The following is a 14,431-nucleotide window of genomic DNA, read 5'->3' on the forward strand; positions in this document are numbered from 1 at the left end:
TCCACCGGTTATGATTTTATTGTCCTGAAAGATAAGCAGCTTTGTAAATAACCTAGGAAGCCCATAAAAACATTTTTTAAATGTGTACAAATATCCAGAACTTCAAAATGGCCTTTTATCCACCTTTCTTATTTTCTTGATTCCCTCATTAAAGAGTTATAAATCTTTGCTGTGTGTTCAGGCTAGTGATTTAATAGATTTTTGTTTGTTTGTTTGTTTGTTTTGAGACAGAGTCTCACTCTGTTGCCCAGGCTGGAGTGCAGTGGCGTGATCTTGGCTCACTGCAACCTCCATCTCCCAGGTTCAAGCAATTCTCCTCCTCAGGCTCCTGAGTAGCTGGGATTAGAGGTGCAGGCCACCACGCCCAGCTGATTTTTGTATTTTTAAGTAGAGATGGGTTTCATCATGTTGGCCAGGCTGCTCTTGAATTCCTGACCTCAAGTGATCTGCCTGTCTCAGCCTCCCAAAATGCTGGGATGACAGGCGTGAGCCACCGTACCCGGCTTAATAGATATTTTAGAAGGCTTAAAATATTTCATTTTCAACCAATGATACACATGAAAGTTATTGTCTGACTTTTTGAAAATTACATACTTTGATGCAGGTAAGTCCTTATTATATTACAAATATATAATAACGTTAAATTAGCTTGGCTTTTACTGCCCTTCTTCTGTTAACTAACAGCATGATATTTTCCTTAAATCCAGCTATGACATAATCTAATATTGTTCTGAAAGTCACTTTGTAATCCAGAAATCACAAACTACACAAAGACAAATATAACCAGAAGTTTATAGATTGCTGTTATCTATTGTTTGCAAGGATGTGAGCATAGATATCATAGTTTTATGTTAATGTAGGCTATTTCTTTCATGCTGCTTTGAGCAGCTAATCATTAATGTTCTCAGCAAGCCTTAAAGTTAAGCCGGTATTTGTCTGGCTCTGATGAAAAGACATAGACTTACCAATAATTTAAGTGCAAGCATTTCCTTAAAACTTTCATTTTTTACCTCATGCAGTGGTATTTCTACTTTAAGTGCAGTGAACAAGAATCTTAAAATTTTAACGTTCCTGACAGATGCAAAACAGTGGAAGTGCATATGACTCCACAGAGGTGTTAATTTATAAATAAAAGTTAGTTCTTACCTAGAAATCAAACTTAGTTCTCTTCAACTGCTAGTGGATGACTTTGATTTTTGTGGGCTCCCCAGAGTGGGAATCAATAACTAAGTTATCTCTACTTTATACAGCTCTCAGACTATTTGAGTGAAGTCATTCATTGAAAACTATTTATGAGCATCTACTGTACATCAGCTACTCTCCTTGGCACTGGGACACAACAGCAAACACACGACAAAATCCCTTCCTTCATGAGGTTTCTCTACTATTTGGAGAAGCCCAGTAATTGGAAAAGGGTAGTTGGAGATGAACACAAAGAAATAACCAGGACTACATAATGAAGGGCATTAGAAGAACTTTGGCTTAAGATGTAAAGACATTGGAGGGTTCTAAGCAGAAGAATAATATGATAAAAATTGCATTAAAAAAAGTCAGACAGACAACTCTGCTGCTGTGTTGAGGATAGACTGAGGTGGGTGTTACCTCCAGTGGACATGTAGATCGGAGACTATTGTAATAATTAAAGCAAGAGATGACAGGGTTTGGACTGATGTATTTACTGGAGGCAGCAGAAACTTGTTGGGCTCATGATATAACAGCATATAGGCTATAAGATAAAAAATGAAAAAAGGATGTCTCCATTTTATTTTTATTTTTTGCCTTAGCAAGTATAAGAATGGAATTGCTATTAACTGAGATAAACAAGACTGTGCAGGAACTGGCAAATAATATCAGGGTTAAATTTTGGATCTGGTGAGTTTGAGAGAATGTCTAATAAGAGATCATGGGGAGATGTCAAGTAAGTTGTCCTAGGTGAGCATCTAAGAGTCTGGAGTTTGGAAGATATTTCAGTGCTGAGTATATATATTAGGAAGTCTTGGGTGTGAACATCTTATTGGTGACATTTAAACCAATAAGAATGAATGACATTAGGAGGCTGAGGTGGGAGAAGCAAAGCTAGGAGTTTACAGTGGGCCATGACTGTGTCACTGCACTCCAGCCTGGGCAAGAAAGAAAGACCCTGTCTCTAAAATAAAATAAAAAAAAAATGGATGAGATTACCAAGAGAGTGTATATAGATAGGAAAGAGATCAGGCCTAGGATTAAGTCCTGGGGCATTTCAGCCTTTCTACTCGCATAACCTGAGTAAATTCAGGTATCTGATTTATTTAATCCAGTATTTGCTGCATTTATTTTTCTAAAGAGCACATTTCTTTTCATGAATTACACATTAAAATTCCAGGGAACTTAAATTATGCAAAATATCCTTTGGGAAATGATTTAATTTCATTGCCTCATCTTTCCACTTAATGTTGCTCACGTAAACAGAGCTATTAAATATGTACTTGCCTTTATTTCAGTAGTTTTCATAGTGAAATTGGAAAGGTGATAGGATAATCCATTCGATAAAACTGGCAATAGCATTAAATCCTACCCTCCCTTTTTATTAATTTTCAATTATAATCATCAAATCTTGATCAGAAACAAAGAAGTTTCAAGTCATTTGTTTTCTTTCCCTCAAAATATTTAAACAAAAATTTAGAAGATTATTTTAACATGTTAAAAGACAGACCTTTCCTTCTAGTTGGAACTATAAATTCTCCAAGCCTGGTGTTCTTTAAGAAGGACATTTAGTATTTCTGTTACTTGGAGATCTTCTCTCTTTTGATATACTTGAGTGTCTCAGAGAAGCTTCTTAAAGTGTATTAGAAAAAACTGGAAAATGAAGATTCAAATATTGATTTCAATATGCCATAAACATACTAAATAAATGTTGATTGTTTCAACCTATGCCACCTTGTATATGTGGACACAAAGCTCATACATATACTCTTTTTCTTTTTTTTTTTTTCAGAAATAAACACTATCACTAACCATCTGGCATCCTATGATTCCTGAAATAAAATCTATTTCTAGGAACAATTTAAACCATAGAAGAACTTCACTGTGTCATGAATTAAACTTTCCTATTTTTTTGTCTTTGGATGACATCTTCTGGGAAAGTGCCCCATTTATATTTGAATGACTTCAATTCTGGTTGCTACCTTGTTCTCTATTTTTTTAAGTAAAAATATTTGATTTTTAACTATTACTTTCCCACACAGCATAACAGTCATCCTTTAGTAGAATATATGCTATATCCAGAGAATTCTTATTTCTATGAAGGATGCAAACAGATAAAATTTGCAATCTTTGGCCTTGAGAAACATGGTGGTCAAAATTAGTAAGCATTATTGTTGTTTGTCTCACATTAGCTTTACCTGAGACTAGAGCATCTCTTTAACTTTGGACATTAACAGAAAGCACATTATCAGCATTTCCACTCATAGTTGCAAGATCTAACTTTCACAAACTAAATTAAAAGCCTGATGATTGGATTCTGATCCATGTGGTAACAAGGGAATTTCAAATTATGCAACTTTCATTTGTTGTTTTAGCACTTTCTCATGCCTCTGGGAGAGTGCAGATTTCTGTAGAATCCAGGAAAGTGCCAGAATTCATCAATGTTCTCACTGGGAAATGCACGGGAGATGAACATTCAGGCCAGAGTTCAGGAAGCCCTATGCTGTTTTGGTCCATCAGCTATCTAAATGAACAAAAGAGAAATGTGTGAGCAGAAATCACTGAATCAGCTTCTATAAAGCGTGAGACTTACCTGAAATGTCACTCCTGGGACCAGAAACTTGGCTGCAAATGCTAGATGTCATTTGCTTAATCCTCTTATTCACTATAGAAATAACTAAAACCAAGCTTATAAAGGCATGATAACAAAAAAGAATGGTTGAACATGACTACAACTATGATGTGGAAGTAGAACTATACTCTGTTGGCCAAACAGTCAAATTTATTTTTCGTACTTACCAGAAAGCATGCACATGCAACTGAGGGCAACAGTACAAGGTGTTTTGGAGTGCCATCTTGAATAAGTGATGTTAACATTAAATTCCCAGTGAAGACTTTAGTTTCCCAGCTTATAAAATTATAACAACAATAATAATAATTATAATACCTGACTAAACATTGCATGGTCTGAAGACAATTGAGTGAGGTTATGCCTATGAAAATGATTGCACATTACTGAGTTTGATGTATAAATGCCAGTTAAAAGCTGCAAAAATTAAGGACTTCTAAATACATCCTGTCTTACACAATTCAACTTTTCCTTCTGTATTAGCACCAGTAGGGTAGAATAGTGCAGGGAAGCGTTACAATGAGGCTTCCCACTTAGGTGAGGGGAGATAGGAGCTCCTTTAGAGATAGGCTATAAGTTTTTAAAGGATGTGGAAATGGGATGTGTTTCCTGTTGCTTTGAAATGGGGGAAAAGCCTCAAAGCTAACACTAGGAGACAGGTTGTTTCCTTCAAACCAAAAGAAGCCAACTTCCTGATTTCTTACACATGGAAAAGAGTTTTCCTTTATATAAACTCCTATATTCCATTGAAACCAACCCAATAATCCCATAGACTGTTCTTTTTGATACACATAGAAATTGACCTTTCTGGTCTTAAAGCTTGAAGCTTACATTTGTTTTATCTGAGTTCCTTCCTCAGGAAAGGACCTTCAGGCCTCTTCAAAAGGTATCCAAGAACTGAAACTCGCCAGATCATGACATCCTAACAGTGAGAAGTCTGGAGCCCTCATTCATTGTGATTGCATCCTTGCCCCTCCCTAGTTCCTGTTTCTTACACATTGTTACATTTCTTTCTACAGAAGAATGTTATATAAACCCATAGGTTTAGTCAGTCAGAGAGATGGATTTGAGCCTGAGCTCTCATCTCCTTGACTGCAGCACCTAATTAAAGACTTCTTCCTTGGCAATACTCATTGTCTCAGTGATTGGCTTTCTGCGTGGTGAGCAGCAGGACCTAGACTAAACCCCTGGTGTTTTGGTAACACCATCAAGAAACTGCTAGAAGTTCTATCCCCATGGGGCTTTTTAAAAGGTAAATAGGCCAGACCACCTACTCTCACCCTCTCTTCCATCCAAATTAAGGAATTAAGGAATTAAACAATCAAACATCTGAAGGCTTTGTTTTTTTTTTTTTTTGAGACAGAGTCTCACTCTGTCACCCAGGCTGGAGTGCAGTGGTGGGATCTCAGCTCACTGCAAGCTCCGCCTCCTGGGTTCATGCCACATGCCATTCTCCTGCCTCAGCCTCCTGAGTAGCTGGGACTAAAGGTGCCCGCCACCACGCCCAGCTAATTTTTTGTATTTTTAGTAGAAATGGGGTTTCACTGTGTTAGCCAGGATGGTCTTGACCTCTTGACCTCATGATCTGCCCACCTTGGCCTCCCAAAGTGATGGGATTACAGGTGTGAGCCACCGCGCCTGGCCCTAAAGGCTTTGTCTTTTAAAGGAGGCATCATTACCCTTGGGGGAAAGCCCTGAGGAATACCCATTTCTGATTTCTGTGAGAAAGGAAAAAATAAGGTAATCCCTGCAAAACCAATTCATGAATGCTCAGGATTATCATTTATAAAGATTAAGGGTGCATATGAGTGAAGGAAACCAGCAGGCTTGCTCTGGATGAATGCTTGCTGAGCTACAGAACTGCAGGGGCCACCTGTGGAGCCCTTTAGTACAAGGTGTTTGGGGAGCTCCTGGTAGAGGAGTGGTTTCATATATGTCCCAAGAGGTTTTAAGGATGTGCATTTGATCATAGAGCATCCTGCCTACTTCGTATCTAGAAATGTAAAAATGGGTGGCTCACAATGTGAGAGAAAGGGGAAAGGAAAACGGGGGTCTTCTGTACTCACGCCATTTGGTGAGCCGTATGGAGGGTTCTGTAAACACAGTGAATTAATGAAATTGATGAGCTCCAGCCATCTTGTGAGTAATCCCACCAATGATAAGATGCCTCTTATCAGACCTGTAAGAGGTAGTGGGCTGAGGCAGAGACTTAGGGCAAGTTGCTGGACGTTGGTTCTCAGAGGTCTGTGCCAAATGAGGCCTCTGTCTAGGACAGAGAATAATGCGCAAAAATGTCCTCCACAAGCAGTCACTATTTGGACATCAGCTACACAGAGGATGTTATGGCTGATTACAGTAGTTTCTGTTACCTGAGCTTTTTGCCCCTGTTTCTTCCATTTCTCCTCTGGACACCAACACCTTGGAGATAAAAGGCAGACCAAGAAGCAATGGAGTGTGATTGAGACAGGTGCAGAAAGAGAGAAACAAGAGACAACGTTCTCTTCCCCAGATCCCGGAGCTACAGGGCAGGCTTTTGTTGAAAACAGCAAACAAATTTTGAATTGGATGTGAGATTAGAATGTTAATTTAGAATGAATAAGGCTTTCTTTCTTTCTTTTTGAAATTTAAAACAATTACAAAGAATCTCCCAATTAAAAAAACTATTAAAGTTTTACATGTATATATAATAGTGCATAGATATTAAATAAATATTTCTATGGAGTATCACAAAGTGGATGCATCTATGTAACCAACATCAAGGTCAGAAAATACTACATTTCCAGGACCCAGAAGGTTATTGTACTCCTTCCGTCAAACCAAAGGAAGCCAATTTCCTGATTTCTTACATGTGGACAAGAGTTTTCCTTTATATAAATGGAATAATAATGCAGTATATACAAATATGTGTATATATATACATTGTACATATATAGAGCATCTGGCTTTTAAAAAACTCCTAGGTATGTTTGTGAGACTCATCCCTGTTGCTTGCATATAGCAACATTTTGTTCATTTTCTTTGCTGTATAATCTATTGTGTAAATATACCATAAATGGATACTTTATGTATCCATTCTATTATTTATTGGCATTGGGCTTATCTCTAATGTAAAGGTTATCACAGGTAATTCTGCTATAAGCATTCCTATATATATATCTTTTAGTGCATACAAATATATATATCAGCTAATTATACAGCATTTAGAATGGAATTTTGTGTCATAGGTTATATGTATGTATACATTCAACTTTAGAATATATTGCAAAATATTTTTCCAAAGTACTTGTCCCAATTCTTCCCCCTCAAGTAGTGTATAGGAGTTCTAATTGCTCTATACCCTTGCCTATTGATATGGTTTGGCTGTATCCCCACCCAAATCTCATCTTGAATTGCAACTCTCACAATTCCCATGTGCCATGGGAGAATCCCAGGGGGAGGTGATTGAATTATGGGGGCAGGTTTTTCCTGCGCTGTTCTTGTTATAGTGAATGAGTCTCATGAGATCTGATGGCTTTAAAAACAGGAGTTTCCCTGCACAAGCTCTCTTCTCTTGTCTGCTGCCATGTGATGTGCCTTTCACCTTCCACCATGATTGTGAGGCCTCTCCAGCCATGTGGAACTGTAAGTCCAGTAAACCTGTTTCTTTTGTAAATTGCTCAGTCTTGGGTATGTCTTTATCAGCAGTGTGAAAACGAACTAATACAGTAAACTGGTACTGGTAGACTGGGATGCTGCTGAACAGATACCCAAAAATGTGAAAGTGACTTTGGAACTGGGTAACAGACAGGGATTGGAACAGTTTGAAGGGCTCAGAAGAAGACAGGAAAATGTGCAAAAGTTTGGAAATTCCTGGAGACTTGTTGAATGGCTTTGACCAAAATGCTGATAGTGATATGAACAATAAAGTCCAGGCTGAGGTAGTCTCAGAAGGAGATGAGGAACTTGTTGAAAACTGGAGTAAAAGTGACTCTTGTCATGTTTTAGCCAAGAGACTGGCAGCATTTTGCCCCCAGCCTAGAGACCTGTGGAACTTTGAACTTGAGAGAGATAATTTAGGGTATCTGGCAGAAGAAATTTCTAAGCAGCCAAGCATTTAAGACTTGACTTGGGTGCTGTTAAGGGCATTCCGTTTTATAAGGGAAGCAGAGCATAAAAGTTCAGAAAATTTGCAGCCTGACAATGTGATAGAAAAGAAAAAAACCATTTTCTGAGGAGAAATTCAACCTGGCTGCAGAAATTTGCATAAGTAATGATAAGCTGAATGTTAAGCCCCAAGACAATGAGGGAAATGTCTCCAGGGCATGTCTGAGAACTTTGTGGCAGCCCCTCCCATCACAGGACCAGAGACCTAGGAAGAAAAAATGGTTTAATTGGCCAGGATCAGGGTCCCCGTGCTGTGTGCAGCCTAGGGACTTGGTGCCTTATGTCCCGTCTGCTCCATCCATGGCTGGAAGGGGCCAACATAGAGCTCGGGACATGGCTTCAGAGGGTGCAAGTCTCAAGACTTGGCAGCTTCCACATGGTGTTGAGCCTGTGAGTGCACAGAAGTCAAGAATTGAGGTTTGGGAACCTCCAACTGGATTTCAGAAGATGTAGGGAAACATCTGGATGCCCAAGAGGAAGTTTGCTGTAGGGATGGGGTCCTCATAGAGAACCTCTGCTAGGGCAGTGCAGACAGGTAATATGCTGTGGGAGCCCCCATGCAGAGTCCTCACTGGGGCACCAACTATTGGAGATGTGAAAAGAGGGCTACTGTCCTACAGACCCCAGAATGGTAGATCCACTGACAGCTTGCACTGTGTGCCTGGAAAAGCCACAGACACTTAACACCAGACCATGAAGGCAGCTGGGTGGGAGGCTGTATCCTGCAAAGCCACAGGGGTGGAGCTGCCCGAGTCCATGGGAACTCACCTCTTGTGTCAGCATGACCTGGATGTGAGACATGGAGTCAAAGGAGATCATTTTGAAGCTTTAAGGTTTGACTGCTGTGCTGCATTTCAGACTTGCATGGGTCTGTAGCCCCTTTGTTTTGGCCAATTTCTCTCATTTGGAATTGCTGTATTTACCCAATGCCTGTACCCCCATTGTATCTAGGAAGTAACTAACTTGCTTTTGATTTTATAGCCTTATAGGCAGAAGGGACTTGCTTTGTTTCAGATGAGATGTTGGACCGTGGACTTTTGAGTTAATGCTGAAATGAGTTAAAATTTTGGGGGACTGTTGGGAAGGCATGATTGGTTTTGAAATGTGAGGACATGAGATTTGGGAGGGGCCAGAGGTGGAATGATATGGTTTGGCTATGTCCCCACCGAAATCTCATCCTGAATTCCCATGTGTTGTGGTAAGGACCCAGTGGGAGCTAATTGAATCATGGGGACAGTTCTTTCCCATGCTGTTCTTGTGATAGTGAATGGGTCTCATGAGATCTGATGGTTTTTAAAAACAAGCTTTCCCTGCACAAGCTCTCTTTTTGCCTGCTGCCATCCACATAGGATGTGACTTGCTCCTCCTTGCCTTCCACCATGATTGTGAGGTCTCCCCAACCATGTGGAACTGTAAGTCCAATAAACCTGTTTCTTTTGTAAATTGCCCAGTTTGGGTATGTCTTAATCAGCAGCATGAAAATGGATGAATAAGCCTATGCTTCCTGTTATTTATCTTTTTATTTTGGCTATTTTGGTGGGTGTGCAATAGTAGTCCATTGTGCGTCTTACTGCATATTTCCCTGATTACTTGTGAAGATGAACACATTTTCATGTTTTGTCATTTAGAGATCTTCTTGTATGAAATCTGTTTCCTTCCTTCCTTCCTTCCTTCTTCCCTCCCTCCCTTTCTTTGAGACAGGGTCTTGCTCTGTCCCCTAGGCTGGAATGCAGTGGAGAGAACACTGCAGCCTCAACTTTCTGGGGTCAAGTAAATCTCCTGCCTCAACCTCTAGTGTAGCTGAGACCACAGGTGTGTACCACCACATCTGGCTAATTTTTTAAATGTTTTGTAGAGACAAGATTTCCTAATGTTGTCCATGCTGGTCTCAGACTCCTGGGCTCAAGAGTTCCTCCCACTTTGGCCTACCAGTGTTAGAATTACAGGAGTGAACCACCATGCCCAGCCTCCTGTTATTTTCCATTGGATTGCATGCCTATTTCTTGTTTATTTGCATGAGTTCTTTATATATTATTAATATAAACCATTTTCTTGCTTATATGAGTAGCAAATATTTTCTCTAAGCTCTCTGTCTGCCTTTTCACTCTCCTAATGATGTATTTTAACAGAAGTTTGTAGTTTTAATGTTTCAAGTAGAACATTCAATAATTTTTTCTTTATAGATAGTGCTTTTGTGGTTCTTTTAAAGATATCATTTAATTCTCCAAATGTATTGCAGGAATGTCATTGTTTTCCTTTCATATTTAGCTCTGTAATCCACATGAATTTATTTCTTTATGCACGATGCGAAATAGAAGTCATATATATTTCTTATCCTGAATTTTTCATGGCTGAACATAATCTTAAATTACAGAAAAATTTTAAATTTACTTACATAGCTTTTTCATGGCTGAATGTGAATTTAAATTACAGAAATGACAGGCTAGTACAAATGAAGTGTTGAAAATCTATAGGCTCTGCCAAAGTTGTTCTCAAGCTGAGGGGAGGGAGATCCAACACAGCATATTTAAAATTCATGATTTGAGAAAAATAAAGCCATTTTATTTGAACCTTCATAGGGATCTGTGTGCTAAATATATCAAATATTTTTAAAAAATGAAAAAATAAGAGGAACTACAACTTCAGATGACAACATTTCTATTTTGAGAAGCATGTGAAATACTGAGGTAGATTTGCTTTTGAAGTATGCTTCCAAGTGACACCTATGAAAGTTGAAGTTCTGACTGAGGCTAGAGGCCATGAATTCATAGTGTTACAGGCAGCAGTAATGATCTATGATTTTCTGTAACCACTATAAGAAACTTTTGGTGGCTGGGGGCTAGGTATGGTGACTCACACCTGTAATCCCAGCACTTTGGGAGGCCAAGACAGGTGGATCACGAGGTCAGGAGATCGAGACCATCCTGGCTAACACAGTGAAACCTTGTCTGTACTAAAAACACAAAAAATTAGCTGGGTGTGGTGGCGGGCACCTGTAGTCCCAGCTACTCTGGAGGCTGAGGCAGGAGAATGGCATGAACCTGGGAGGTGGAGCTTGCAGTGAACTGAGATCGTGCCACTGCACTCCAGCCTGAGCAACAGAGTGAGACTCCATCTCAAAGAAAAAAAAAAAAAAAAAAACCTTTGGTGGCTGGGCGCTGTGGCTCACACCTGTAATCCCAGCACTTTTGGAGGCTGAGGCAGGTTGATCACCTGAGGTCAGGAGTTCGAGACCAGCCTGGCCAACATGGCAAACCCCCATCTCTACTAAAAATACAAAAATTAGGTGGGTGTGGTGATGGGAACCTGTAATCCCAGCTACTCAGGAGGCTGAGGCAGGAGAATCATTTGAATCTGGGAGGTGGAAGTTGCTGTGAGCCGAGATCACGCCACTGCACTCCAGCCTGGGTGACAGAGCAAGTTTGCATCTCAAAAACAAACAAACAACACAACAACAACAAAAAAAGAAACTTTTGGTGATGGACTACCATGTCATTTTGTTTTATGTTGAGCCACCAATTACCAAGCTCAAACACATCAGTTATAGAGGAGAAGCTCCCACTATGCTACAGGAATCAAGAATTTTATATATGTACAGCAGGATGTTTGCAATTTAAGATAACCATTTTGTAAACTTGGTAAGGATAAGTCTACATCCTAAATCATTAGTAGGATGACTCTATACCCACCACTTAAAACAAATTCTTGCCCATCTGGAGACAGCTTTCTGGTCACATATCTACTTTTTTAATATTCATCTGTCCTGTGGTCCTCCTAAAGATAGCTGTCTGCTGACTGTTCACTCTGTGTACTCCCTCATAGAAATCCAAAGATTAATCTTACTGAGTAGCCTCTCTCTTCTTTCAGAAAGCTCTTGACTTCGTTAGTCCCTAGACATTATACATATTTTATATTGTACACAAAAAAAGCATAGTTTTGAATTGTTATTCATAAAATACTTAGATAGCAATTACTAAGTGTCATGTGCTATGTTCCAAGTGTTTCACAAATACAAACTTCGACTATTCATAGTGATACAGGAGTTAAGAAAAAATTAATTAGGCAGATAGGGTATGGGAGGCCTCAGTAAGTTTTTTCTTTTTTTTTTTGAGACTGAGTCTCACTCTGTCACCCGGGTTGCAGTGCAGTGGCACAATCTCAGCTCACTGCAACCTCTGCCTCCCAGGTTCAAGTGATTCTCCTGCCTTAGCCACCTGAGGAGCTGGGATTACCAGTGCCCACCACTACACCCAGTTAATTTTTTGTATTTTCAGTAGAGACAGGGTTTCACCATGTTGGTCAGGCTGGTCTCAAACTCCTGACCTAGTGATTCACCCATCTTGGCCTCTCAAAGTGTTGGGATTACAGGCGTGAGCCACCATGCCCGGCCAGGTTTTTCTTTTTAATGAAAAGCAGCCCCAAATCATTTCCTAACAAAGAGCAGCCTGTAAAATTGAGCTGCAGACACAGACAAGCAAGCTAGAAGCTTCCACTGGTGAATGCTGGCCTGTAGGAAATAACTACCTGCGACCAGCCATGTTCAAAATGGCGGCTTCATCTTCCCTTCCCTTTGCCATCCACGTGTACAGTAAGGAGCAGACAAGATGGCACTGGTCAGTGGAGAGTCCATTTGCATAATAAGATTAGGGTGGGGTGGCCAGCCTTCCTGTAGGCTATGTAAATGTCATATCTGATCGAATCAATCTGTGGGCTGTATGTACATCAGACACCACCTCCTCCAGCCTGCCTATAAAATCTGCTGCAGTAGGCCTACCTTCCCCTTTTTCTGACGTTTCTCTCTGGAAAGGAGCTGCTCTCCTTTCTCCTTCCTTCTATGAAACTTTCTGCTCCTTAACCCACCCACACGTGTCTGTGTCCTGAATTCTTTCTCAACACGACAATGAACCACCGTTAATTCCCCAGACAATGCAGCCATTTCAATAGTAACTCTGCAAAGTTGGTACTATTATTACTGAATTCTACAGATGAGAAAACTAAGCCACAGGTAATGTTACTTTTCCATGGTCATGCAAGGCCATATCTCTATATTATCATTAACAATAATAGTCATAATTGAATCAAGAAGATATGAGGGACTGTGCCAGCAGTTTGTATATGTCATCTTATTTAATTCTCCAAAAACCTGAGAAAATAGGATCAGAAAATTTAAGCAAATCATCCAAGATCACAAATTATAGGTGGATTACTCTTAATTTGAATTCATTTCACGAAACTCAAAGCCCAAACTCTACTACATTAATCTGCCGTCCTCCTCAATTCTCAGAGATGACATTGACATGTGAATAAAGGGAGCTATGAGAGGTGATTATGCACCTAGGAAACAGGTTGCAATGAAATTCTCAAATAATAATTATTTGATAATGGGATTGGATTCTTTCAGATTCCACTTAAAACAGTTAAGCACCATGCAACTATTTCACTTATAGTTCCTATGAGAGTAGAGCACTTATATAATAAAATATGTTTTATTTAAACAGAAATTGAGTAGTAAAGAGTTAATATAAATATTTAACAACAAATCCTATTTTTTTTTGCCCACCTGCTCTTGCATATCTTTGTAAACTTTTCTTCCACACGATCCATAAATGCACTGTATGCATCACGCTGCCTTCTATGTCTCTGAAGGAAGATGGTACAAAGGAAGTTAGTAAAAGCAGACATGTATTAACTTTAATTGCTTACTTGTTAAAATTTGCTATTTAATAATCTTTGCTTTAACAGTGTATCTGTATTCCAGATTCACATCTTGTTCTGCTTAGACATAAAGGGCTTACGAAGCATCCTTATGTGACTAGGGCAGAATTTCAGCCAGGGTAAAAGTATGTGCTCTCCACATTTTTTTCTACGAGAGTCTTTTCAGGCCTTGTCATGTGAGTGTCATTCACTAAACTTCTCATGATTTCCAATGAGATAAGAGGAAATTTGGGAAAAATTTCTTACAATATTGAAGCCTTTGTAAAACAAAAATAAAATTCTAAGGCCCCCAATCAAATGAATGGACCCCCTTCATGAGTGAGGGGACACAAAGAAACCTGAAAAAAAAGTTCAGGCCCTGATGGGAAGAGAAGGTGAGAAGGTGGGACATGGCTCATTATACCCTCCTCCCTTTGGAATTCAGGCACAACTCACCAGCATTAACATAAAATAAATAAATAAAACAGAGATCTTAAGACTGACAAAACAAACAGCTCTTTGCAGCAATAAAATACCAATTCCAACCTGACTCTAGTGTCGCATCATATGACAGATAGCAGACCCTGGAGGAAATAAAAGTATTTTACCCCCAAATATACTTTTTTGGCATCTTTCAAAATGGCCCTGCAAAGCTGTCTCTCTTTTGCAGACAGTCTCATATCTTTTAAGGTCTGAGAAGAGACCTCCACATCTATTGTCTCTGAAGCCTGCTACTACATGACAAGAACTTTGGCTTCCACAACCCCCACTCTTTACCTTAAC

The 14,431-nt window shown here is 39.5% G+C and overlaps 1 protein-coding gene across 2 annotated transcripts in view; it reads right to left on the reverse strand.

The window, feature by feature from the left end:
* Positions 1 to 3,353: 3,353 nt before the first annotated feature.
* C6H7orf78 (chromosome 6 C7orf78 homolog) overlaps positions 3,354 to 14,431 on the reverse strand; it is a 44,076-nt gene continuing 32,998 nt past the window's right edge. Inside the window, exons 4-6 of one of the 2 annotated variants that reach the window (XM_054495767.1) lie at positions 13,515 to 13,594; positions 6,181 to 6,329; positions 3,491 to 3,706 (exon numbers count right to left, since the gene is read on the reverse strand). In XM_054495767.1, coding sequence (XP_054351742.1) covers positions 3,699 to 3,706; positions 6,181 to 6,329; positions 13,515 to 13,594 — 237 coding nt within the window. In that variant the 3' untranslated portion in view covers positions 3,491 to 3,698. Of the gene's footprint in view, positions 3,707 to 6,180; positions 6,330 to 13,514; positions 13,595 to 14,431 lie in introns of both variants that reach the window. The other variant, XM_054495766.1, reaches the window with a different exon arrangement.

This window comes from Pongo pygmaeus, chromosome 6 (assembly GCF_028885625.2).
Source record: "Pongo pygmaeus isolate AG05252 chromosome 6, NHGRI_mPonPyg2-v2.0_pri, whole genome shotgun sequence".
NCBI lineage: Eukaryota > Metazoa > Chordata > Mammalia > Primates > Hominidae > Pongo > Pongo pygmaeus.